The 25,477-nt window shown below is 39.2% G+C and overlaps 1 protein-coding gene across 5 annotated transcripts in view; it reads right to left on the reverse strand.

Annotated features, from left to right (window-relative positions):
• The window catches only part of TP63 (tumor protein p63), a 229,084-nt gene that overhangs the window by 19,659 nt on the left and 183,948 nt on the right, over nucleotides 1-25,477 (reverse strand). For 4 of the 5 annotated variants that reach the window (XM_025869205.2, XM_073895645.1, XM_025869209.2 and 1 more), the window contains 6 exons: nucleotides 14,149-14,335; nucleotides 11,333-11,448; nucleotides 9,966-10,075; nucleotides 9,160-9,296; nucleotides 7,254-7,336; nucleotides 4,717-4,853 (listed from right to left, as the gene is read on the reverse strand). In XM_025869205.2, coding sequence (XP_025724990.1) covers nucleotides 4,717-4,853; nucleotides 7,254-7,336; nucleotides 9,160-9,296; nucleotides 9,966-10,075; nucleotides 11,333-11,448; nucleotides 14,149-14,335 — 770 coding nt within the window. The remainder of the gene's footprint in view (nucleotides 1-4,716; nucleotides 4,854-7,253; nucleotides 7,337-9,159; nucleotides 9,297-9,965; nucleotides 10,076-11,332; nucleotides 11,449-14,148; nucleotides 14,336-25,477) is intronic. The other variant, XM_025869207.2, reaches the window with a different exon arrangement.

The following is a 25,477-nucleotide window of genomic DNA, read 5'->3' on the forward strand; positions in this document are numbered from 1 at the left end:
GCGCCTGGGTGGCTCAGTCGTTAAGTGGCTGCCTTCAGCTCAGGTCATGATCCCAGGGTCCTGGGATGGAGCCTGGCTTCGGGTTCCCTGCTCAGTGGGAAGCCAGCTTCTCCCTCTCCCACTCCCCCTGCTTGTGTTCCCTCTCTTGCTGTGTCTCTGTCAAATAAATAAATAAAAGATCTTTAAAAAACAAAAAAAGAAGTAAGACTTCATACTGAAAGCACAAAGATAAATACCAACTGATGCAGAGAACTAAAAATGGGCATAGATTCTGATTCTCATCTTAGCATTATTATGAACTGACCATGAAATTACAGGTGTAGTTCACTGGGCCTCAGTTACCCCAGCTGCGGTATGATGAGATCAGAATTATGACCTTGAAGATCCCACTATGCTCCAATATCCTTTGACCTGCATTACTGATAATCTACAATCGTCAAGGGATCATCAAGGAGAAGGAAATCCTAAGGGTTCCTCAGGATGCCACATATTTGTATTACACTTAAAATAAAGCCATCTGGCAGAAACTCAAAAATGATTTTTCAGGGGAAAACAAGAGTTCAGCTAAGTAAAATTTTAACAAAATGATGTTGGCCTGAGATCAGAGAAGGAGGATAAACTACAGGAAAAAATGAAAAAGCAATACTATTGGTCCAAAGTGCACACATCAAAAGATTGCTAAAAAGGTCTCAAGCAGCTTCTGCAAAGCTGTCTTAAGAGTTAATGTCCTTTGAAAATGTGAAGGCAAGGAGTCTAGTGTCAAGAATGGGTCCAGTTTGTCCTGCCACTAGATTCGGGCTTCTATAAACATAACCCCAGATGTTTATTCCAACATGAGCAAATCAACTACAATCAAATTTCTTTGTAAATGGTATAAAGCCTACTCATAACAATTTGATTCACAAAAACTCAGTGTAAAATTTACCCTCCATAAAGCCCATGATCATGAAGGTAACTGAAGGGATTTTTGAAAAAGGAACACCATGCACAAATGTAAAGCAAGCAGAGAGAAAACACACAGTGAGAAACTAATAGAAGTAATTCAACTGAAAATATTTTATTGCCGCTTAGTAGAAACTGTGTATTTCCTTCCCACTAATTTTTCCTCTACTAAAAAGAAAAGCACAAAATTGATCCCTTACCAGCATAAAATTGGTCTATATTTTTGGAAAGGAAATCACAGGCTATTATAGGCATTTTCCAAGCCGATTTATTCTTTTCAAATGATTGCCAGGGAATTAGATTTCCATTTTTCTTTGGTCTAGTCATTCATGCTCTTTGTTGGAGATTTGCATGAAAATAAGAGAGCTGAAAAAAACCCAGGGGAAGAACCAGCAACTGGAGAATTTATATAGACTTCTGTCAATCATTGGAGACCCATGTATATATAATATAACAAAGGCAAAATTAGACCAAATGTCTGTATTTTGCAAAGATTTCTTTTGCAGTCTGTCACATTTCCATGCACAAGTCGTCACACTGAAGTTAGCTCTTGTACACTGGGAGATAATTCAAAAACATGCAATAATGCTTTTAAATGGATACCCCAGGGACCCATGAGGCTCTGTTCTCTCACTATTTATCTGTGGCTACACTTGCAAAAGAGGGACGATATGTTTCTAATATCTCTTGAGCTTTTTGAAATAACAATTTTAATATGCATTTTCTTCTTTGATGAAACAGACTGCTTTACGAAAGATGAATTATAAAATAATTTACCTTCAGAGCAGTGCCAGACACTCAGACTAAGCACTGGTAACTCATCCCGTGCAAACACAGAGTTATGTATGCTCATGTACTCCAAGTCAACAAACACAAATTGCCCAAGTCCCTGACTGACTAAGGTAGATCTTCCTGCTTATGAAATCTCTAACACTGACACTAAACTATTCCTTTTATTGTGTGATCTAGAGGAATTGTTTCAAATTGTCCTATTAATTTACACAATGCTCAGAATGAATTTCCAGAGCTCTCTTAAGATTCAAAAGGTGGTCTGGTTAGGAATTCACCGCTAATTCATAAACTCTGGGAAAGTAGGAACTTCATCTTTCTTACCCCATCCTTAATACTTCGCTGTAACAGATCTTCAGTAAAAAGTTTGTTACATGAATCAACTCAAGTATTCCAGTCTTAACTGATGATAAGGTTTCATCATTAACCATATTTTGTGTCTGGATAGGCATACCTAACTTTCTCAGACAAAAGAGATCTCTGTTAAAGGCTGTCGTTTTTTAGATATTGAAATACCATTTTAAAAATCACTGTATGCTTTCCTAAAACATTTCCATACCTCTCTGCTTTAGGATACACATATTAGCTTCCAAATACTCCTATAAAAAAAAAAAATCTAAGCCATGAGGCACCTGGGTGGTGCAGTCGGTTAATTATCTGACTCTTAGTTTCAGCTCAGGTCTCAGGGTCTTGAGATCAAACCCCACGTCTGGGGGGTATAGCTCAGTGGTAGAGCATTTGACTGCAAACCCCACGTCTGCTTAAGTTTCCCTCACCCTCTCCCTCTACCCCTCCCCCTCCTCTCTCTAATATATAAATAAATTTTTAAAAATAAGTCTAAGCTTTCAGAGGCAATGAAGGAAGATCCACCGATTTACCTAGAACAAGAATTGGCAAAGTACAGTGAATAGGCCAAATCCGGCCCACAGGCTAAGAATGGCTTTTACATTTTTAAAAGATGTGAAAATTCAAAAGAAGAATTATTTCATGATATGAAAATTATATGGAATTCAAGTTTCAGTGTCCATAAAAAGCACCAGCCATTCTCATTCATTTACACACCGTGGTTGCTTTTGTGCTACAGAGGCAGAACTAGGTAGCTAGCGGCAAGAGACCATATGGACCAGAAAATCGAAGATGTTTACTACCAGTGTTTCACAGAAAAAAAGTTTGCCAACTCCTGTGCTAAATGGTCAGATTTTCTAAACCACATCATTTAATAAGTATCAATTTGGCCTGACAATACTTTTCCTGTTAACTGGAAAAAAAGATGGGGAAGACTACCAAAGAGAGTGACTAGTTCAGCATGATGTGCTGCTATATAATTCTTCTGAGGTCATTTTGGCTGAGCCAAACATTTCCAGAGTGAACTGGAGGCAATTTGGGAATGTTTCTTAATACCATCACATACACGTTTCCCTCTTAAGAGAGAGGCACTTAGCCTCTCTTGGTCTGTAAATGATGTTATAGGTCTGTTTCTTTGATCCCTGCTATAAGATTTTATAAGAACTAAATCAGTTTTACACTTGAATATATTAACATATATTTCCTTCTGATATCCTAAAGAATATATAGGATTTGCAATGGGAACTCTGTCTGCAACCCTGAGTTCTCATTCTCCTTTGGAATATTCTGTGTCCCCAAGAAACCTCTTGATTAAACTTCCCACTCAGCCTTACTATAAAACTTTATAATTATGATTTGCAAAGCTTTTATGCTCAAAGTAAATGGTGAGATCCCTTCTAGGCAAACGAGGTCTTAAATGCTCAATGAGCCTGAAGTCCTTTAAGGGAGAGCACACTCCTTTTCCACCCCTCTGCTGTCCACCCCATACCCCATAACCCTCAGGTGCTCAGAGGATGCCTCCTGAGTATCACAGATGCAGTCCAACACCTCGGCTGCATTTATGTTGAGCCCTCTTCCTTATACTTTCCATAGCTCTCTCTCTATAGCTACTATTAATGTATCAGAAAATAACCATTATTTATTGTTCATTTACATTTCTATTGTAAAAGACAATCTTTGCCTGAGGCAAGATGATTTTGGCTTCATTTCTTTCGGTCTGAAGAGCAGAGCTGAATGTTTGAATTACTTAAAGGGGCCTAAAATGTATACATTTTACATTATCTATGGAGACTCTGCCAATATCTCCAGTATAGACACTTAAGCTAACAAGTGATTATTCTTAACCACAGAAGGGTGAATGTCAACAGAATCTTGATTTGACAACTTTCCTTTCTCCCATGAGAGCTATTCTATTCTGATTAGTCACAAAACAATTAATATCATCAAAGATCCAAGAGTCAAGGTAAAAATTAACATATAAATATATAACTTATACACTGCACGTAGATCTAATATGGTTGCAAAATCTGGCCCAATTTCTGTAAAAATGTATTGCTGGAAGACAACCTCGAACAGAGATGCTGAAACATGGCAATAAGATGCTACTTTGCCCTTTTGCCTCCAGACGGCTTCCCAAGGAGCATGCGCTAGGGTCTCAGAATCCTCAACAGAATCTTCTCCAAGAAATCACTTACAAACCCATGTGCTATCCCCAGTCTACAATGGTTTTCCCTAAAGTGGATTGTGTGCCTCCCAGGTGAGGTACAGGACAATGCACCAGGATGGGGAAGGTTACATGTTGTTGCATATACACATTATGACTAGAGTAGACTGTATATTCAAAATTCTTCTCTGGATAGATGTGTACGGATGAGGGGTAGAGAGAGCAAACTCTGTTAGCATGAGTCTCTTTGTAATTCACCTCAAATGTTTTAGCTTCAATTTCAGAAGCTAGGTGGACCTTCTCCAGGCTCTATGGAAAGACACCGAGAAGATTGTTGAAACTGAAAAGGGTCCCCACACCAGTTCATGGGAACCTATGATGCTCTGCTGTCTCCCCGCCTCGGGTCTTCTCATCGCCCACCCACCGTCCGATTTTGGACCCAGACGCCTCCTGAGAGGGCACAGCGACACACTCACTGTTTCTGAAGTAAATGTTGGTGCTGCTGCTGCTGCTGCTGCCTATAAGTCTCGATCGTGTGCTGAGGCAGGTACTGCATGAGCTCCAGGGACTCCTTGATCTTCAGCAGCATTTCATAGGTCTCACGGCCCCTCACCTACGTGCAGGGCGCAAGGAGAGACAAAGGGAAAATGAAGAGCTCTGGAACGGTTAGCAGCACAGTCAGTCCCCCTCTGTGGATTCCGTATTGCCGAATTCGCCTGCTTGCAACAGTCCTTTGTGACAAGGAAACCGAGCCTTGCGGCGCTCCGTGGCCACACAGACACACACAGAGGGCCACACTGCAGCTGCTCGCGCACGTTTCCAGCTCAGGGGCATGATGGCATGTTCTGCTGTCTCGCTCCAGCTTTTATGCTGCAAACAAGTGTCCTCTCCCTGGTCTACTGAGTGCCACATTTTCTACAGTGTGTGTGTGTCGGGGGGGAGGGTTGTTGTTGTTGGTTTTGTTTGTTTGTTTTAGTTTTGTGTGTGTGTGTGTGTGTGTGTTTTGTGTGCATTTGTTTTGTTTTGTTTTGTTGTGTGTTGGTTTTTTTGGTGAACCTGCTCTTTAAACTGGTCCCCAAGGGTAATGCTGAAGCGCTGTCTAGGATTCCAGGTGCCAGAAGGCTGCCATGTGCCTTATGGAGAAAATATGTTAGATAAGCTTCATTTAGGCATGAGTTGTAGCACTGTTGGTCATGAGTTCGGTGTTAATGAATCAATAGTACACATGAAATAAGGTGTCTTTAAAGAGAAACACACATCAAACAAGGTTATGTACTGACTGGTTGCAGAAAATGTTGTGATCAGAGACTCACGGGAACTTCATCCTGAACTTCCCCATGAGTCAGTGTTTGTTAGAACAGCATTTGCAGTGAGTTTATAAGAAATAACTACCAAAAGTAATGAGAATTAATGGTTATTAACTTATCTCTGGAAAGACTGAAGTTTTCAGCTGAGGCAAAACATGCTTCTCTAAGAAGGTCTCTTAAAAGCTTTTAAAAAGTATGAGCAGGGCCAGGACTGGAGCGAGACCAGCAGGGTGCATGAGCACTTGCAGGGCCCCAAGAGCGAGTGCCTATTTCAAATCTGCTCCCTAGGCATTTTGCTGGCCTCACCCCGGGCCCCGCCCTGAGAGGCAGGATTTGTCAGAATTCAGAAATGGAAAATTTTTCTCTACCATATGTCAGGTTAGCTCCTATTTGTCCCAGCTCTACGGTCACTTCTGCAAAGCTTCCCCTGATCTCAGTCTTTGGGTGAGTGTTCTGCCCTTTCTATGTGCTCCCACGGCATCATGCCCAGCTCTACGGAGGGATTTATTTCATTACATTCTAACTGTCTCCTTGCTAGAAGGCAAGCTCTTTGAAGGTAAAAATTATATTCTACTGATCTCTGAATACTCAGGGTCTAGCATATTTGCCACCCAACAGATACCAACTAAATTCATGTTAAATTAAAAGTTTTTTTTTTTTTTTTTCCTTAATTCACACATCCCCGTTTGGCTAATTCTTCACTAAACATAAGATGTAACTGATGACAAGGTACCCCCTTCCTTAGTACAAACTGGTTCCTATCTCAACACCTGAAAACATATTAGGTCTTTTGGAATATTTGGTTTATCAGGATAATGTTGAACTTAAAGTTCACAAGTCCGTTTCCATAGGTAGCTTGAGAAAAAAGACACTGAGAATCTTGGCTAACTCACCGTCTCATTGTTTGACTAGCAAGCAGTCTGTTGCCCCGGAGGTCAGGGCCCAGAGAAGGTGGGGAAGCAGGTAAGTCACACCCAAACCTGTTGAGTTGCTTTGGCGTCAATACAGGGGCGGCAACCCCTGTCAAATCTCCCGGCCCGGCTTGCCTGGGTCTCAGGTACGTTCAGATGGTGAGGGTTATGCTGGTTACCACGACTTTGCCACCACTCTCCATGGCCAAAACCTAAGGTGCTAAGAATTCAACAGACTGCAAGCATAGTCTAAAAAGGGAACCTTAGTGACCTTGAGAGGACTCATGTTCCTCATAGGAATGAACAATGCTCTTACAAAACAACTGGGCTGAGTCTTCTGGCCATTCACATATAACTGAGGATCCTGTCTTGCTTGGCTTTCTTTATAGCACTTCCTAAAAGAAATCGCATTCAAGTCCATAAATGTTGTACTGTCAAATCTGTGAGCTCCTTCTGACAAAATCTCAGTCTTGGCCACACTGTCTGGGGTAATCTTACATTCTTAAACAATGAACTGCAACTTAATTTTAAATATTTGGGTAAGAAAAATTATATTAGAAGAGTAGCTTTGATTGGGCGAGTAGTAAGTAGAGAAGCCCGCACTACTGACAGATTTCAAAATAGCGGAAGAGACGGATTATTTCCTGATTTTTCAAACAATATTTTCTCCCTGTTTTATCTCCCTAGTCACCATCGTCCCTTTCTCATTGTCACAGATAATAAGATGACACAGAGGAAAAGCTCATTCAGAGACGGTAAAACGGAAGCAATTGTGAAGACTCAAGGGAGACTCACTGGTAAGTATAACAGCTCATCATCTGGGGACCTCCGTTTCTTAATGGATGTCATCTGGATGCCATGTGTGTTCTGACGAAAAGCTGGTGGAGGGAAAATGCAAGTTTCATCCTGGGAACATTTCTGAAGCACTAGTACATTTATTAAACAGACAGTAGCCTCAGCAAACCTGTGAGATTAGAGTTTTCAGTTCCAAGCCTCCACTTCCTTGGTGATCACTGCATTTACATTAAGTGTACACCTAACAATAATGAGGTGGGGAGGGTGGGGAGGAATAAGTAGAAGGAAGACATCCGGGAAGCTGGAGGAGAGCCTTTGGCCTAAGTGGTGCTGCAGGAATCCCCGTGTCTTGCTGGCGTGTGTCTGTGAACAGCTGTTCAGGGAAGGAAGATAAATGGGTTTGGCATTTTATTTTTCAGATCATTTATCTTCCAAGGAGGTGAAGGAAAGGGTGTTGTAGAAGTTGTCTTGCCCATGCGCTCAGCTTGTGTGTTCAGCCCTCCCGCGGCAGTGAGGACATCAGGTAACTTCAGACAGACAGTTCCACTCCCGGGCCCTCATTTTCCCTTTGGTAAAGGGAGTGGATGCAGCTCATAAATCCTTAAGGTTTCCAACATTAGAAACTATAGCCAGGATCCAGGATATAGAGAGGATTCTTTTGCCAAAGTTCGGATAATCTATTCTTCCTAAAAGTTATTAATTTGTAGGTAACTGAGGTGCTCAGGGAAGCATATAGAAACGATGCCACCAGACAGACTCATGAGCAAAGTTAGGGTGGAGATAGAATTATATACATATGTATGTATTGTGTCTGTATGTGTGTGTGTGTATGTGTGTGTGTGTGTGTGTGTGTGTGTGTGTGTGTGTATATATATATATATACACACACACTTCTTTGAGGAATAATCAGGGAGAGAAGGAGCCTAAGAGGAAAGGCAAATCATATGGAAAAGTTAGAAGTTGATGATGAGTAGCTGTTAAAACATTCTGTTGTTCTGTAAAATGCAATACAATTTATATTTCTTCTGGATACTAACCAGTAATAAGATTAAAACGTGTTTTCATGAAATAAGTCACAGCGTGGTATACTTTAAAATACTTGTAGTGATAATAGGCTTATGTGAGGCACCTTCTAGAATCAATTTCTTCTCATAGGTTAGATGCACAAGTGGATCAGTGGTTTTCACACTTTGCTGCCTGGAGGTCTAGGCCCCTGTACCACACTGGCAAGGGGTGATTGAAAGCCACAGACCACCCCTGACTGCTGCCCCCTTCAAAAAGAATATTTTAAATATTTCATTTAAAAAAAAAAAGCTTTTACTGCTTAACAAAAAGAGTTTGAAAACAACGACCTAAATCATTAGTCTCATTATAAATGAGGTACCTTGAGGCCCCAAGACAGTCATACGTGTCAAAACTCCATGAAACCCGCATCTGCATATTCCCCAGACCATCCTTTGTGAAATACATTTGTAAATCTCACTATTCCCAGGAATTCATAAGGTAGACAGATGCCATTTTCAGTCCTTGTGCACAATTCCAGAAAGATAAACTGGTATCAGTGGCTCACACCCAGAGTTTCTGATTCAGCAGGTCTGGGAACTAAGACTTTGCACTTCTACCCAGTTGCAAGATGATGCTGATGCTACTGGTCTGGGAGTCACAGTTTGAGGACCGCTGGACTAAGGAATCCTCACCATGATGATTTGCTTTTGCAAAGCTGTCTTGCACACCTTGAGTCCTCCATTAGCGGGACAGCCATTCACACTGGCTGTAGGACCTCAAGTCATACTTGCCCCTGAAGCCCTGAGGTAGGTCTTCCTATGCAGCTTCCCCAGTATTGCTCTTGGCCCCCACATCTGGAGAAGATTTCACCCTACCACATTTGGCTACTACAGCTACTTACGGCGCTTCGTACCGTCACCGTTCTTTGCGCTGTCCGTCACCTGCTGCTTCCTGATGCTGTCTTCATCCGCCTTCCGGTCTCTCCCTGGGCAAGCACAGATCCGGGCCTCAAAGCAGCGTCGGCCCAGGACTTGCCCGCTAGGAATCAGAGAGGAGGGAGAGAAAGGGTGAAAGTGAAAAGAAGTGTAAAAGTCCCTGGCATTCTCTCATTTCCATATCCAATGCTAGCCGTCACCCATCCACCATCACCACCAGCTCACTCATGGCTGCTTTGAGGATGGACCCAGAAGCACTTGGCAAAACACAAAAGGGCTTATGTGCCATAAGCAATATTAGTAAATAACATTCCATTTGTTCTGCAAAGAACCTCCAAGCCATTAACTGAACAGCTGTATTTAGCTACAGATTTTGAAGGAAAGTTGAGTTAAGCCAGTGGATGTTTCTGGATAAAACCCCCTTAGGCAGCCCAGACTTACTCAAAGAAACTGTTAACTGCCTTGGGAGCCACATGAAAACAAACACTGTCTAATCAGAAACTACTGCAGTCAAATGTCAAGAATTCAGGTATGAAGTGACTTGCATGCCTTCCTGGTTCTTTTCTTCCCTCTCCCTTAACGCACCCTGCTCTGTCTCCACCTTCTTAGATCTTTTATGTCACTGTTTGCAGCCAGGATTTAAAGCACAAAGGACAAAATCAAGGGTAGCTCTTTGCTGTACATGGAAAGTTAATGATAGAGCAAACACAATTTCACGTTGCCCTCTGCCCACGGTGTTTTGCAGAATGACAATTCTGCACATGCCACTTACTCTCTGGTTTCCAGAGTAACAATGATTAAAATTGGACGGCGGTTCATCCCTCCAACACAACTGCTGTTACACATGAAATTGTACAGGACTGTCGTGAATTCAGTGCCAACCTGAACACAGGAGGAAAAACAGTCCAGGTTAACAATGGTTTGAGCTGATGTTCTTCCTTCTCAGTTCTCTTCTCTAGTTAACCAACTCACTCTGATGAGATGATATGCTCTCTTCTAGCAAGACAAACTCTAAAACCCATTGTAGATTCCTCTTTGCCTTGCCTCTTGGGAAGCTTAAAGCTAATCTTTGCAACACCGGACACTAAATTAGAAATTAGATTTAAATTAAATCTATTTTATTTTAAATATTTACATTAAATTAGAAAGGCAAAAAAGACTTTAAAACATAATACTTAAAAAAAAGATTTATTTATTTTAGAGAAAGAGAGAGAGAGCAGGGGGTGGGGCACAGGGAGAAGGAAAGAGAGAGAGAGAAAATCAGGCTCCCCGCTCAGCACAGAGCCTGATGCGGGACTCCGTCTCACAACCCTGAGATCATGACCTGAGCAGAAATCAAGAGTCGGTCTCATAACCAACTGAGCCACCGAGGTGCCCCTAAATCATAAAACTTTTTGATCCTATTGATCCTGTTCATTCACAAGCTAATCCCTATCACCTAATTCAAATGGGGAGAAATGAAAATATTATCCAAAATAGCAGCAACACCCAGTGAAATTTCCCCTGTGTGGGTAAAATAGCTTAACACAGATTTAAATGTACACTTCCATAAAGAACACTCTGGAGCTGAAAAGGTCCTCAGAATTAAATCATCTATTCCAAAGTGGTTGTTTATGGGCGAGGCAACTGAAGCTTAGAGAGGGAGAGCCACAGGCTAACGGTCCACATAGCAAGCCGGAAAACCATGAGACTCTGGTAACACTACTCCAGTGTTCTTACTATAGAACCAGACTGCTTTCCTAATCTGCCACCTGTTTGTCCAAACTTGAGCTAAGAGATCCCCCTCAGAGTCTCCCATCTGTAGACCACTGGGAATATACTGGCATCCGGTCCACATCTACTACCAGTTCAATTGCCAGTTAAATTCTCTAGATGAGTCAGGTATTTACCCAATTGCAAGTTCAATTATCATTGGCCTTTAAGATGGGAACCTGGGTACATAGCAATGTTATTAAGTAAACTTAATACAAATGTAGGAGTTCTGAAGGGGATAGAGAAGCAGTGTGGTAAAGAGGGAGAGGAGAAAGACAAGAAGGGTTCTATTTGATGACAAAAACTGAGGCAGAAAGAGATCCTCAAAACACCCTTTATCACCAAAATGAATGCTCTTCCAAGTCAACCCAGTACTTATCTTTTTACCTGGGGTGGCTCATAAGGTACCAACACACTCTGTCTTCCTGTGATGGGGTCTTCTACATATTGGGCATGGCTATTCCCTTCTACTCGAATCAAATGACTAGGAGGTGCAATCTGTCCTGCAGAACAGAGAAAGACAAAATTGTTAGTTCTTTGCCTTGGAAGAAAGAAAGAAAGAAAGAAAAAGAAAAAGAAAAAGAAAAAGAAAAAGAAAAAGAAAGAAAGAAAGAAAGAGAGAGAGAGAGAGAGAGAGGGAGAGAGGGAGGGAGGGAGGAAGGAAGGAAGGAAGGAAGGAAGAAAGAAAGAAAGAAAGAAGGAAAGAAGGAAGGAAGGAAGGAAGGAAAGAAGGAAGGAAGAAAGAAAAAGAAAGAAAGAAAGAAAGAAAGAAAGAAAGAAAGAAAGAAAGAAAAAGAAAGAAAGAAAGAAAGAAAGAAAGAAAAAGAAAGAAAGAAAAAAGAAAGAAAGAAAGAAAGAAATGAAGGAAGAAGGAAAGAAGGAAAGAAGGAAAGAAGGAAGGAAGGAAGGAAGAAAGAAAAAGAAAGAAAGAAAGAAAGGGAGGGAGGGAAGGAGAAAGGAAGGAAAAGAAAAGAAAATGAAGCTGCATGGACAAAATATTTGTGGCTAAAGAAATGGTTTGTTTGATAGAGGAAACATACATCCTTGAAGAAAGGAAGGAATCTCATTGCCAGATATCTAATAAATGAAGGTGTACCTTTGTAACAGTAGAAAGGGCTGGAATGCTCACCTATACTTAAGGGAACAGTCCTTTGTTTCTGGGGCTGAAGGTTAACAATTCAAGCTGTCAAGGAACTCTATGACTATTTCTCTGCTCTTATCCACAGAAGGGATTCTGCTAGCTCCCATGGGAAAGGGAAGGAAAAGGAACAAGTTCATAAAAACACACAAAAAAACCCAAAACTCAGCTTGAGAACAGATACTTCCCCAACACTGATTAGCAAAAATACTAACAAGAGGTAATAGATGGCAAGGATATACCTTTCACTGCCTATTCTTTTCTCTGCCATAAAGTCTCCATCTTTACACCTTTACATCTTTTTTTTTTTTTTTTTTTTTTTTTTAGATCTACACCCAGTGTGGGGCTTGAACTCAGGACCCTGAGATCAAGAGTCATACGCTCTACTGACTGAGCCAGCCCCAAACCCCTGGATTTACACCTGCTTTGGTCATAAAGATAAGAAACTTACTGGTTTTCTGGAGCTGAAAGAGCCCCAGGTTGGAGGATCAGAAAAGGGAGGCATGCTTTTAAAAGAACATAGGCCAAATTTCACAAAATTGGGATACTTGACAGAGCTCTAAAAGAAAGCAACTGATCTGAGAATTGGGAGTGGGAGCCATAAATGTGTTCTTACTCTTTGGGTATATATTACCATTCTATAAAAATTGTTACTCTATAAAAGTCAAAAATTAAGTGTGAAAATGCTCTCTGAAGAATCATTTATTTGGCAAAAACTAACAACAGGTGTTATGTCAAACAGTGAGAAAGCAAAACAAAACAAAATACAGTTATATCATCTTGATGGATCAAGGGCAGTTGTGGAAACCTGTAATGGAGCCTAGCTATAAGGAATCATCTTTAAGTCATATTGCTAAGTGAAGAACAAGATGGAAAGGTATTGAAAATGAGGCCATGTAGACAAGAACTGGAAATTAATGTGTAAAAAGTAGTTGTGTTAAGATGGGAGGATTTTAACTTTCTCTGTTGAAATTTCTATCCACTCTCTTTCTTCCTCCATTAATTTTTCTCTACCATCTATTCCAACATCACACTAGCTACCTACCAATATTTCTTTTTTAAAATATATTGTCTATATAAATTATCCTAACCTCCAAGCCTCCTGCACCCTCCTGATGAATACTTTTGTGTTCTCCTGTTCTTCCTTTCTACTTTCCGTTCCTCCTTACTTAGCCTCCCTTCATAGAACCTTAGAATATCCAGTGTAAGAGAACCCTTGGAAACAGCGACCTCCTCTGTAAAGCTGTTGTTGGATCTGAGGCTCAGAACGTGGGGCATTGGTGATGGGTATTAAAAAGGGCACGTTCTGCGTGGAGCACTGGGTGTTACGCACAAACAATGAATCAAGGAACACTACATCAAAAACTAATGATGTAATGTGTGGTGATTAACATAACAATAAAAATTTAAAGAAAAAAAAAGAACATGGGGCATGACTTATCCATGGACACAGAGCTTAAAGGAGGCCCCAAAATACCTGCTCCCTGACTCCCAGTCATGACTTTGCTGTCCCCCCTCCCAGCTTATGTCCTAGATCTTCTTTTTGCTCCTCTTGTTCATTATTTATCTTCATTCCTTCCCCCCCTTTCCTCTTCCACTGTGTGTGTGTGTGTGTGTGTGTGTGTGTGTGTGTGTGTGTATGTGTTTCTCACCTTTTATGCTCCCTCCAGATCTCAATTGGTATAGCCTTGACACCACTCTAAGAAAGCCACTAAAGCTGAAGGTTACCCTCACCTGGGCTGAATGGGTCAAATGTCAGGTTGGCCCTCCTACACCCTCTCATTTAAAAAAAGAAGGAAAGAAAAAGGAAGCAAACAGTAGAAGTGTAGAGGCAAGTTCAGGTCACCTAGTAATTACCAATATAAAATTACAAACAGTTCAATTGTTATGGAGCCATAAATGCATTTATCATTATTCTCAGATAGTCTGTTAGACAAAAAAGGTAGACTGAGCTGTCCTCAGATTGCAGAGTTTGGAACCAGGTAGATGGACCCCAAAGAAAAATCTCCACAGGATCTCTATTTTTCAGGAGCTTAGCTGAACAGCCCCAGATCCCAATTCTTACCCTCATTGAATTCACGGCTCAACTCGTGGTTGGGGCATCGTTTCACCACCTCGGTGACATGCTCAGCTTTCTTGTAGACAGGCATGGCACGGATGACAGCGCCCTGTGGAGGTGGGGTCATCACCTTGATCTGGATGGGACATGTCTTTGCAATTTGGCAGTACAGTTTCTTCAGTTCAGTGGAATACTGCTTAGAGATGGGCCGATGGTGGCAGGAAGAAAGAACCAACAGGAGATCTTGTTACATTCCAAATCAGAACAGGTCCACTTTCTATAGATGCACATTTACGAATGGCTGCTACATTCCCAACAATGACAGCTAGCAATCTTTTCAGAAGGACTTATAGTCACTAAGCAAATTAATCATTTTTTCCAACTTTAAATAAAATCCTGTAAACAAAAGAGTTCACATTTATCAAAATACATTGATGTCATTATTTTCTGGTATCTTCTCGTTAGGATGAAGAAATTGATTTTCAGAGGGGTTTAAATAATTCATACCACAAACAGCTTTACAGAATGCCAGAAACTAAGTGGAAAAAAACAATGTTTTCATATATTGAGTGATATTAAACAGATGATAATTTAACCTGCCCTTACAATACTCTAGAGAGACTCAGAGGAAATAGGATTTATGGGGGAAAACATTAGGATGGAATATATAGCAGAGAGTAAAGAGATTTTACCCAAGGCCCAACCAACTAGAAAACTGCAAAGCAAATGTTTTCCCAAACGGTCGCACTTATATTCTCATGCCATAGCCTAAGACAATGTGAAAGTTGATAGGGGCCATTTGGTCCTATACTCTCACGAACAGGACTGGCCTGTTGCAATGGCACAGATCATGATGGCAAAAGCCATTAAGATACAGATCTCTTCACTCATAAGTGACTGAAACTTGTATTCCCCACACTTCCTTCTGAGGGAGGGGAAATTCAGTGATTCGCTGGTTGGTTGGTTGGTTGGTTGGTTGTAGAACTGACAAAATAGGGGGAGAAAGCATGAGACCTAGAACCAAATAGAAGAAAAAACTCCTATCCTGTGTTTCTTCCCTTCCCCATCGCTGAACCAATGTAGAAAGTCTCCATTCTAATCCTTACATTCTATTAAACCTTAGCATCACTGTTCTCTGGGCCAATGCCCCATCACTGCCTTCCTCCTCAGTTTGCTGCTGCAGTGAAACCACCAGGCACCAGCACAGCCAGCCAAGAGTGGGGCACCTAGTAACACTTACCCAAACAAAGGTAAACACATACACACACACAGGTTGCCATCCTAAATTGGCAGCAACGGTCTTCCAGGGGAAAGACACTGGGGACCAGGAGCCAGAGTGGCAAAGAGATGTATTATTGATATGTTTCAGCCTAACTCTGACTAAAGGCAAATGTCTGACTAAAAAGTTCATTTAAAAGTAACTGCTTTATTTCATCCTCTTGAAATATTTTATTTAATCTTTCTTTTTATCCCAAGGGTTTTAGTATATGAAATTTTCAGTTAAAAATTTCCTATTGTGAGAAGTGTGTTGCATAATCAGCTCTCCATGACCACAGGTCAAGGATTAGACACAGCAAACGGGTTTTATACTGCTTGAGGAAATAGGGAGCATGCCAAGAATTGACCACAAAAATAAAATTCTACTCGGGAAACACTGAATGAAAAGTAGAAGAGTATTTTTGTGCTAGTGTTTTTAACTAATGACTTTACAAAGACACTGCCTTAAGGCACGTTAAGAACTCACTTTTACTGAGAATGCGCAGAAAGTAAGCATAGCCGTTTGTGTTTTAGTTAGGAGATACATAACCTAAGCGTGAGTTTCTTAAGATTCACCTCAGGAAAAATGACTGAAAAATAAGTTTGTCATCTGAAGGCAAATAAGACACCTACCCAAGTATGTAAAGATTGGAAAAAAAAAAAAGGAAGGATAAGTGTTCAGAGTGGGACAGTTCAAAGAAAACAAAACACATTCCAATAACTGATATACTATCAATCAAACTTGACAGACTAAAATGTCAGAGTACTAAAGAAATGTAGGCTTCATCAGCTGTTACCCTCACTCGTTCTCAGAGGTGGGAGAGGGGAATCTCATTTCTGAGTCTGAATAATGATAAATAATAATGGCTTTACCTTTTCCTGAGTTCTGCTGTCAGAAATGGATTCCTCACACAAACCCATGGGGAAGGTATTACAGGGATACAGTCTCTTATCTGAAACCCCTGGGGCCAGATATTTTAGAATCCAGAATTGTTTTGATTTTAGAAAGGGAGTAGAGTTCATATAGCATATATTATAAACACCTCCAGCAGGATTTAGGTCAGCACCCCAGAATCAAAGGTTAACGTTTCTTCAGAATTCATGACTATTCACACCAACTGGGACATGACTATAGAGCTTCAAAGTTCAGGCCAGATTTCACCACCAAATGAGTCTGTCACAAACTTCATGAAGTTAAAACCAAACCAAAGCAACTTTTGGTTTTCAGAGCTCTTTGGATCTCAGAACTGCAGATAACAGATAATGAATCAGCATTATTATCCCCATTTTATAGATAAGAAAGCGGAGGCATACAGAGGACTTGCCTGAGGTCACAGAGAAGAGCTGGTTAGCAACCAGTATGGGAGAGTCCTAATCCCAGCCCTGTAACAACACTCCCTTGTCTTGATTTCTCTTGGCTGGGCAGTGCAAATTTGTGCAGTTTTACCTTTCTCTAATCCCCAACAGCATGGCTATACTCTGAAGCAACTTCAAAGGTACACAATCTTCTCTAACATTAAAACAAGCTCAGAAGTCGTTGACTCACCATCAACAATTCCTCTTTATTTATTTCTCAGTGTAATAATGTTTGCTCATTTAATTACAGAGAGCTGCAGCAAGTGATAGAACTGAAAAAATACTGGACTAGGAGGAAGCCGACCTTGGAGGCCAGTACCAGCGGTCTGTCAGTACTCTTGATTACAGCTCAGGGCAAGTCATGAGGGAGGCCCTGATCTTTCCCCTGGTTTGTTAAGGCCCTTTGTGGTCTGACCCCATCTATCTCTCCTTCCCTCCCCTCACCCCCCAAACACACTCACTTCCCACCGCATGTTCTCTCCATGCAAACCTCTTAACGCCTCCAACACACCATACATGCATCACCCACAATTCAATCGTACCATTCCCTGTCTGGAATGACTCATGTTGTTCCTCTGTTCTCCACACCAAGCTTGGACAATTTAGATATCCCCCCTCAGCTCGGACTGCATCTAGTACTGCAGACCACATATTCCAATTTTAAGGATGAAAGTTTCATATTGACTCAATCTAACTATCTGACCAGGGCCAAGACCCATTTTGATCATTGCTTCTGGTGAAACTAGCAGGCCTGCTGCTCGGTAACTAGAGGGGCTGAAGCAGCCTGGTGTGCTCGGTTCTTTACAAAGCCAAGCTTCTGCTACTTTATTTCCCTCACTGGTCGCAAATTCAATCTGTGCTGATGTGTAATATTTTTCCAGCATTAAATTCGGGCTCCCTGGCCTACGGTGTATTCGTAATTCTTTCGACTTCCCCACTTCCCTTATCCTCTGCCAAATGGCCACTCTATCTCCACCAATTTTCCAGTCTTCTGCAGGATCACAAGAGAATGGCAATCTGATTTACGCCAAGATATCAGAATACACTGGTAATTCAAGTTGGCACAGGGTGAAAAGCGGAACACATCTGGCTGCTTTTAATGTCTCTCTCTTTCTCTTTGGGACTTCTAAAATCCTACCTCCAAACTGCTCCCAACATTGACTTGAGATTCTTTAATTCTAAGGTCTAATTTCTTGGGGGTATGTATTCTTCTTTGTTTTGTTTTAATCAGCTTTGAGGTATAATTTACTATAAATTATACCAATTTTTAAGTATATCAGTTGATGACTTTTTTTTTTTTCTAAAGATTTTATTTATTTATTTGAGAGGGAGAGAATGAGAGATAGCACAAGAGGGAAGAGGGTCAGAGGGAGAAGCAGACTCCCTGCTGAGCAGGGAGCCTGATGCGGGACTCGATCCCGGGACTCCAGGATCATGACCTGAGCCAAAGGCAGTCGCTTAACCAACTGAGCCACCCAGGCGCCCTCAGTTGATGACTTTTAACAAACGTACACAGTTATATAACCATGTCCCCTAGCCCAGTCATCAAAATTATCTTTTGCCCCTTTTATAGCTAACCTTCTTTCTGACTCCTTCCCTAGGCAACCATTTACCTGCTTTCTCTCACTGCCTTATTTTAGAATTGTATAGAAATGGAACAATACAGTATATAATCTTATGTGCCTGGCTTCTTTCATTTCGCATAATGCTTTTGAGGCTCATCCATGTTTTGGCATGTATCGGTATTCCATTTTATTATTTAGTGGAATTTCATTATTTATCTACACATCAATTATTTCCAGTCTGTATTTACTATGAATAAAACTCTTGCAAACATTCATATATAAATCTTACTGAGGACACATGTTTTTATTTTTCCAGATAGGGACCTCGACGTATGATTGCTCAGGAAGTGTATGCTTAACTTTATAAGCAACTGCCAAGCTGTTCTACAGAAAGGGTGTGCCACTTTACATTGCCACCAGCAATGTATGAGGGTTCACATCCTTGTTAGCACTTGCTATTGTCAGTTTTAATACCATTCTAGCAGGCATGTAATGGTTCTCAGCATGGTTTAAATTAGCATTTCCCTGATGATTAATGATGTGGAGTATCTTTTCATACACTTATTTCATATCCATCAATTAGATTTTTATATTTTACTTAATAAAAAATTAAAAATATAAATGTATTTATTTTATACAAAGAAGTTATATAATTAAAAATATAAATATATTTATATTTATTTTATATTTTTTCATATACTTATTTACTATTCTTTTTGGAAGGGTTTGTTCAAATCTTTTAAACTTTTTAAATTTTAATTGTTTTAATTGGGTTGCTTGTGTTCTTAATTTGAGTTGAAAGAATTCTTTATATATTCTAGATAAAAGTCCTTTATCAGATACACGTTTTTAAAATATACTTTCTCCCAGCCTACAGCTTATCTTTTTTACCCACTTTTTGGTGCTTTTCCAAAACAGTTAATTTTGAGGAATTATCAATATTTTGCCTTTAAGGCTTATGCTTGTCGTGTCCTAAGAAATCTTGGTCTAACCCAATGTCAGAAGGATTTTATTTGCGTGTAGAATATTTATAGTCTTAGATCTTGCATTTAGTCTTATGCCTATTGTTCAGTCAATTCCCCTCCTCCTCGTCCTCTTCTTCTTTCTAACAGCTGTCCAATTTGTCCAGCAACACTTGTTGAAAAGTTTATCTCAATCATTTCCCTCTGTTCAATTGCCTCAGAATTTTTTTTTTGAAAATTAATTGACCACATGTGTTCACATCTTTATCTGGACACTGCCCTTTTCTATTGACCTATATGTCTATTCATACATCAGTGTCACACTGTTTGGATTATTCTAACTTTATGCGAAGTCTCAAAATCAGGGAATCTACATCCTCCAATTTTGTTCTCTTTCAAAATTGTTATGGCTATTTTAGGTCCTCTGAAATTCCATTTAAAATTTACAAGCAACTTGTCGATTACCACAAAAATGCCTGGTAGAATTTTGGATGAAATTGTTTTGAATATATAGGTCGTCTTGAAAAGAACTGATATACTAGCAATATTATGTATTTTAATCCATGAACATGGTATATATCTCCAATTAGGAACTTTTGATTTCTCTCAGGAATGTCTCATAGTTTTTAGTATAATGCAAATCCTGCACATATTTTGTTAGCTCCTTCAGTATTTTTAAAAATTGTTTAAATGGTACTTTAAAATTTTTAATTTCTAATTTTATTTTTCTAGTATATAAAAACATAATTGATCTTTGTATATTGACTATGCATCCTATCACCTTGCTAAACTTATTAGTCTAGCAGTTTTTTGTAGCTATCTTATGATTTTCTACATAGATGATTATGTTAACTGTGAGTAAAGACAGTTTTATTCCTTCCTTTCCGATATGCATGACTTTTAATTTTTATTCTTGCCTAACTGCAAAAATTGAACTACAGTTCAGTTTGCCATTGCTTTATTTTTATTTTTTAAATTGATATCCTAGATCATTGATTTTAGACTTTTATGTTTCTCTAATATAAGCATTCTACATTGTATATTCTACAAAGGTGCCTCTTAAGCACCCTTTAGCTATATCTATTACATTTTAATATATCCTTAATATGGAGGAACATATGAAGCATTTCTTTTGGAGGTCTGATTAGTCTTCATATCCAATATAATAAGGGACCACACTTACATTCCTGAGAAAAATAATTCTTTCTCTAAGACTTACGCTTATTTAATGGGTTCTGTTTCTGGCTTTAACTTATTTCCCCTTTACACCATTTTCTTAACATTCTAAATGGATTTTTTTTTTTTAATTGCTGTTCTAAGGTTATTTTTATCTCTAGCTAGGTTTTTTTCTCCTTACAGGTATCAAAGGAAGAAGCCAGTTGATTCTATATCTGAAAAGAGAATCTCCTATATCTAAGAACTTCTTTGATGATGCAAGTCCATTGCATTGAATTTCCAGTAGTTCTTTGGGTGGACATTATACATTCTAACCTTTATGTTTGAAGATATAACGTATCTCTCCCTATAGTGCTGTCACTATTAGAAGCAGTTATGAAGGATTAAAAACTTATAAACGCCTCCTCAACTTCTTTTTCCATAAAGTTGTCTGTTTTTTCATAATTATAAAAACATGTGCACATAGAAATTCTGAAAAAAAAGGAAATATATGACATATTTCCCCTACCCAGAGATATACACCATTAACATTTTAGACATTTTCCTATGCATACAAACACATACATACACACAAACACTCTCTGACAAACACACACACACCCTTATACAAACTGGAACATAACAAACATTTTGGTATCTTTTTTATTTAATGTATCATGAGTGTGCTCTAATTTAAAAATATAATTTTAAGTGGTTGCAATTACAGTATTAGACATACAATGATTTACTTAATCATGCCTTTCTTATAGAATATGAATTTTACTCTAATTTTAAAATATTAAAAATAACAATGCTGAGCATATTTTAATTCACAGATCCTTAGGATGTACATTAGTTTTAGTTGGATTCCCTTGAAACTGGATAATTGAGTCAATGCATATTTTAATGTTACAGAGAAGTCCAAGGTCAATTTGAATTTTCTTCCCTTAAACTAGATAAGGTGCTTATTTCTCCCTAGATCCTTGAAGGATTTTGCTTCCTTCTTTATTTTGTTTAAAAAAAAAGTGAGAATGTTTCTAATTTTTTTTTCTTGAAATTATTTGGGAATTGGTGAGCTCTTTCAACTTACATGCTTGAACATAACTCAATATTAATTTTTCTTTTCTTGTTTTATTATATTTTTGTTTCTTCTACTCATTAATTTTAAGAAACATCTAAGTCTTACTTTGGATCCGCATTCTGTATCATACATTTTATATATTCAAACACTAACTGTTAGCATTTATTCCTTTTGTCTGCCTTCCGGGAAAGCTTGTCAAGGTTGTTTTCCATATCATATGTAGTGTAGGGTTTTCTAGAGTTAGCTCTGGTCTGTTCTACTACAAATAATTGTAATTTTCTATTGCATTTCAAACGCTCCTTATCTACTTAATCTCCCTTTTTACCTTATCCAGTCATCTTTTCATCAGAGTCTGCTGTTCTAGGTATATTCTTTTCTTCTCCTAACTTTATAGTGCTTATGTTTTATTGCTTTGTACTGAAGCAATCTTTTAAACTTTTTTTTTTTTCCTGGTTGCTAGGATGCTTTTGCTTCCTTTGATTCATTAAAATGATGTTCCCTTATACTTAGTTCTTTTACTTTCTTCTTCTTCTTCTTCTTTTTGGTTGTCATTGTTTTTTGACGTAGGTCTCTAATTGCTTTTGTAGTTTTATGTGAACATAAGGTATAGCTAGAGCTAGTATTTGCCTTCCTCATGTCTCTTTGACAACTTTCAATTTGGTTCCATGAACATTTTAAAAAAATTAAAAAGTGCTACAGGGTGCTACCGATAGCATGAATGTCAAATTTAGTTACGCATTTTTCTGTAATTCATAGTATTTTGGTGGGAAATTAAGATTCTATCTTAGAATCTGCTAATGAGCTGTAAAGTAGGCATGAGATCTATTTATTTCCCTACTTGCACATCATCCAATAATTATCAAACAAACACTTACTAAGCACATACTACACAATGTCAGGTATTTGGTTCTGTATGAGGAACAGAGAAAAATAAGATTAAAAACCCTGGAATGCAGGAACTTATGTATCCTTACTGTGGGACAGTCTTTGAAACATAAAATAAATTGAAAGAAAAGCTTACTCAGCTTTACCTTCAAGTCGCTCACAGTTTAGAGCCAGAACAAAACACAAACAACACAAATACACTGTGTATGGCAGACGTATGTATAACATATTATGGGATTACAGAGGAGAGAGAAATAAACTACTTGTTAATAAATTTCCCATTTATTGAACAAGTACTATATTCAAGGCTCTGTTTCAGGTCTGGAAATTCAGCAAGAAACAAAAGCAAAGTCCATGCTCTAAAGGAGTTAATATTCTAAAATGAACAAATAAATACTATGTCAGATGTTGGTAAGTGCTATAAAGAAAATGAAGTCAGGTTAGGAGAGTATGGTGTGAGGGGGATACTATTTTATCAAGGGTTATCAGGGAAGGATTTTTTTTTTTAAAGATTTTATTTATGTATTTGAGAGAGAGAGAGAGCACGAGAGAGGGGAGGTCAGAGGGAGAAGCAGACTCCCAGGTGAGCAGGGAGCCCAATGCAGGACTTGATCCCAGGACCCCCGGATCATGACCTGAGCCAAAGGCAGTCGCTTAACCAACTGAGCCACCCAGGCACCCATCAAGGGTTATCAGGGAAGGATTTTTTGATAAATTGATATTTTAAAAAGATGTGAAGGAAGCACAGGAGTAAGCCATGTATACACCTAGGAAAATAATGTTTCAATTACTGGAGACAGCAAGTGCTAAGGTCCTGGGATGAGTATGTCTGTCAAGGAGACCAGTGAGCAAAGGCTAGTGGTGAGGGGTAAGATCTGAAGCAGACCACATATGGGGCCCAGATCGTATAAGGCTTTACAGGCCAGGGAAAGACTGCAGCTTTCCTTGGTGTGAGCTAAGAGGCCATTGGAGAGGTCTGAGAAGGGGACATGATCTGATTTTCACTTTAATAATATTTTTGCTGTTATGTGAAAAACAGACTTCATAAATCAAAGATGGAAATGGAGAGATCAGTAAGGAAGCTATTGCAAGTGATCCCAGTAAAAAATGAGAGTGGCTTAGACCAGCAGTAGAGTTGGCAAGAAGCAGTTGGTTTCTGGATATATTTTAACCAGATATGCTGACAGATTGGTTGGAGATGAGAGAGAAAGAGAAAAGCAAATGGATCCCACTGGAGAAGAAAGGTTTCATAGCAGTAGTGATATTTAAACTAGGCCTTAAGGGCAAGTTATTCACCAGCTGGATGGTATACCCAAGAAAACGAGAATGGGAGAGCTTTCCACAGAGAGGGATTTCTACAGATAGAGAATATCATGAATATAAGCAGACAGACTTTAATTATGGCTGAAATATAGGCGGGGGCAGGGTGGGAGGAGGAGGGGCAGGACGGGGAGAGGCAGAGCAGAAAGCAATGAGGCTAAGCTAGGGAGGCAGCTACCAGATTCTGAGGAGCCTTGGGTGTCACAAGAAACTGTTGGACTCTACCGACAGGCAAAGAAGAATCACTAAGGATGGCAAAGCAGGGAAAAAACCTAGCCAGTTCTATGTATTAAGTAAAGCAAAGCTGGTAGGAGCAAGACTGGAACAGAGTGAAAGAAAGGAGACCCATCCGGAGGTGTTCAGGCAAGAAATGAGGAGGGCCCAAGCTAAGGCAATACAAATGACTGAAAAGGTGAAAGATGGAGGACATTTTGGGGACTTACTAAAACTCAGTGTTCTGGTTTTCATCATGAACGCACCAAAACAGACTGAGAACTGTTTTTCATTGGAACAAAAGATGCTTGCAAAAATGATACCAGTTATTTGCTTATCCCTTTTCTAAAATCAAAGGATGAATGAGAGAGTTAGTTTAGGACTCCCTAAAGAGTCAGTAGTAAAATGAGACCTGGCTTAGTCAGTGGACTCTTCAACAAATAGAGAAAAGAAAAGAAAATTAGTTTTAATTCTGGACAAAGAAAGTAAAATAACATGAGGTAACACTGGGATTAATAAGCCAACTTCGTTATGAAAGAGGAAAGGGGTTAGTTCTCAAAGCCGAGAGCATTAGAGAAGGACTCTTACCCAACACCATCAATTGTAAGCAACAGTTACTGAGCTAGGAGTGAAGAGACAAGATTTAAATTCTCATTCCCTGGGTCTCTAATGTAGTCACTTCACTTCTCACCAACATAAAATAGGAAAAAAAAAATGGAACATACAGTATGCATCTTTTAGAGTGGAGAAGAAAAATCATGAATGGATATGGGAAGCCTTAGTCAACTGCAAAGACCAACATAAACTCATACATTATGATTATTACTGAAGCCTCATATTTCTAAGATCTTCCACATAAAGCATTTAATGTAGTTTAAGTAATTTGGGGAACATTGTGAAAACAGTCTCTCAACCTGGTCAGGAAGTAGTTGTTGTCAGATAATAAAAATCTCCTGAAGTTTGAATGTTAACCATTTACAATGAATCACACAGTTCATATTTATCTGCTAGTAATCACTAAGTTCTAAATAATGTCAAGTTACTAGATTCATTTGTTTAAGAAAATGAATGGATTTGGCTTATCTGCTTCCATATATTTTTTAAATACACATGGATAGATTCATAAGTAAATACGATACAATTTTATGTGTCCTTAAAATTTACTTAAGCTACACTGTTCAAAATTTAATCTCAGCAATCTATTGTCATTTCCCATATTTTCAACATTTATCCATGTTCTTACAATTTAATAGTTGGGAGGAGAGAGGGTAATGAGACAGAAGGGAGGGAGACCTTTTGCTTTATTATGTCACATTTTTAAAAATATATTTATATATTTGAAGGGTGCCTGGGGAGCTCAGTAGGTTGAGCGTCCAAACTCTTGGTTTCAGCCCAGGTCATGATCTCAGGGTGGTGAGATGGATTCTCAGTGGGGAGTCTGCTTGAGATTCTCTCTTCCTTTCCCTCTCTGCTCCTTCCTGGACCCCTCACCCTCTCTCTCTTTCTCTAAATAAATCTTAAATAAATATATACATTAAAAA

The sequence above is a fragment of the Callorhinus ursinus genome, unplaced genomic scaffold, assembly GCF_003265705.2.
Source record: "Callorhinus ursinus isolate GAN/ISIS: 27379988/994484 unplaced genomic scaffold, GSC_fseal_2.0 scaffold1, whole genome shotgun sequence".
NCBI classification, from domain to species: Eukaryota; Metazoa; Chordata; class Mammalia; order Carnivora; family Otariidae; genus Callorhinus; species Callorhinus ursinus.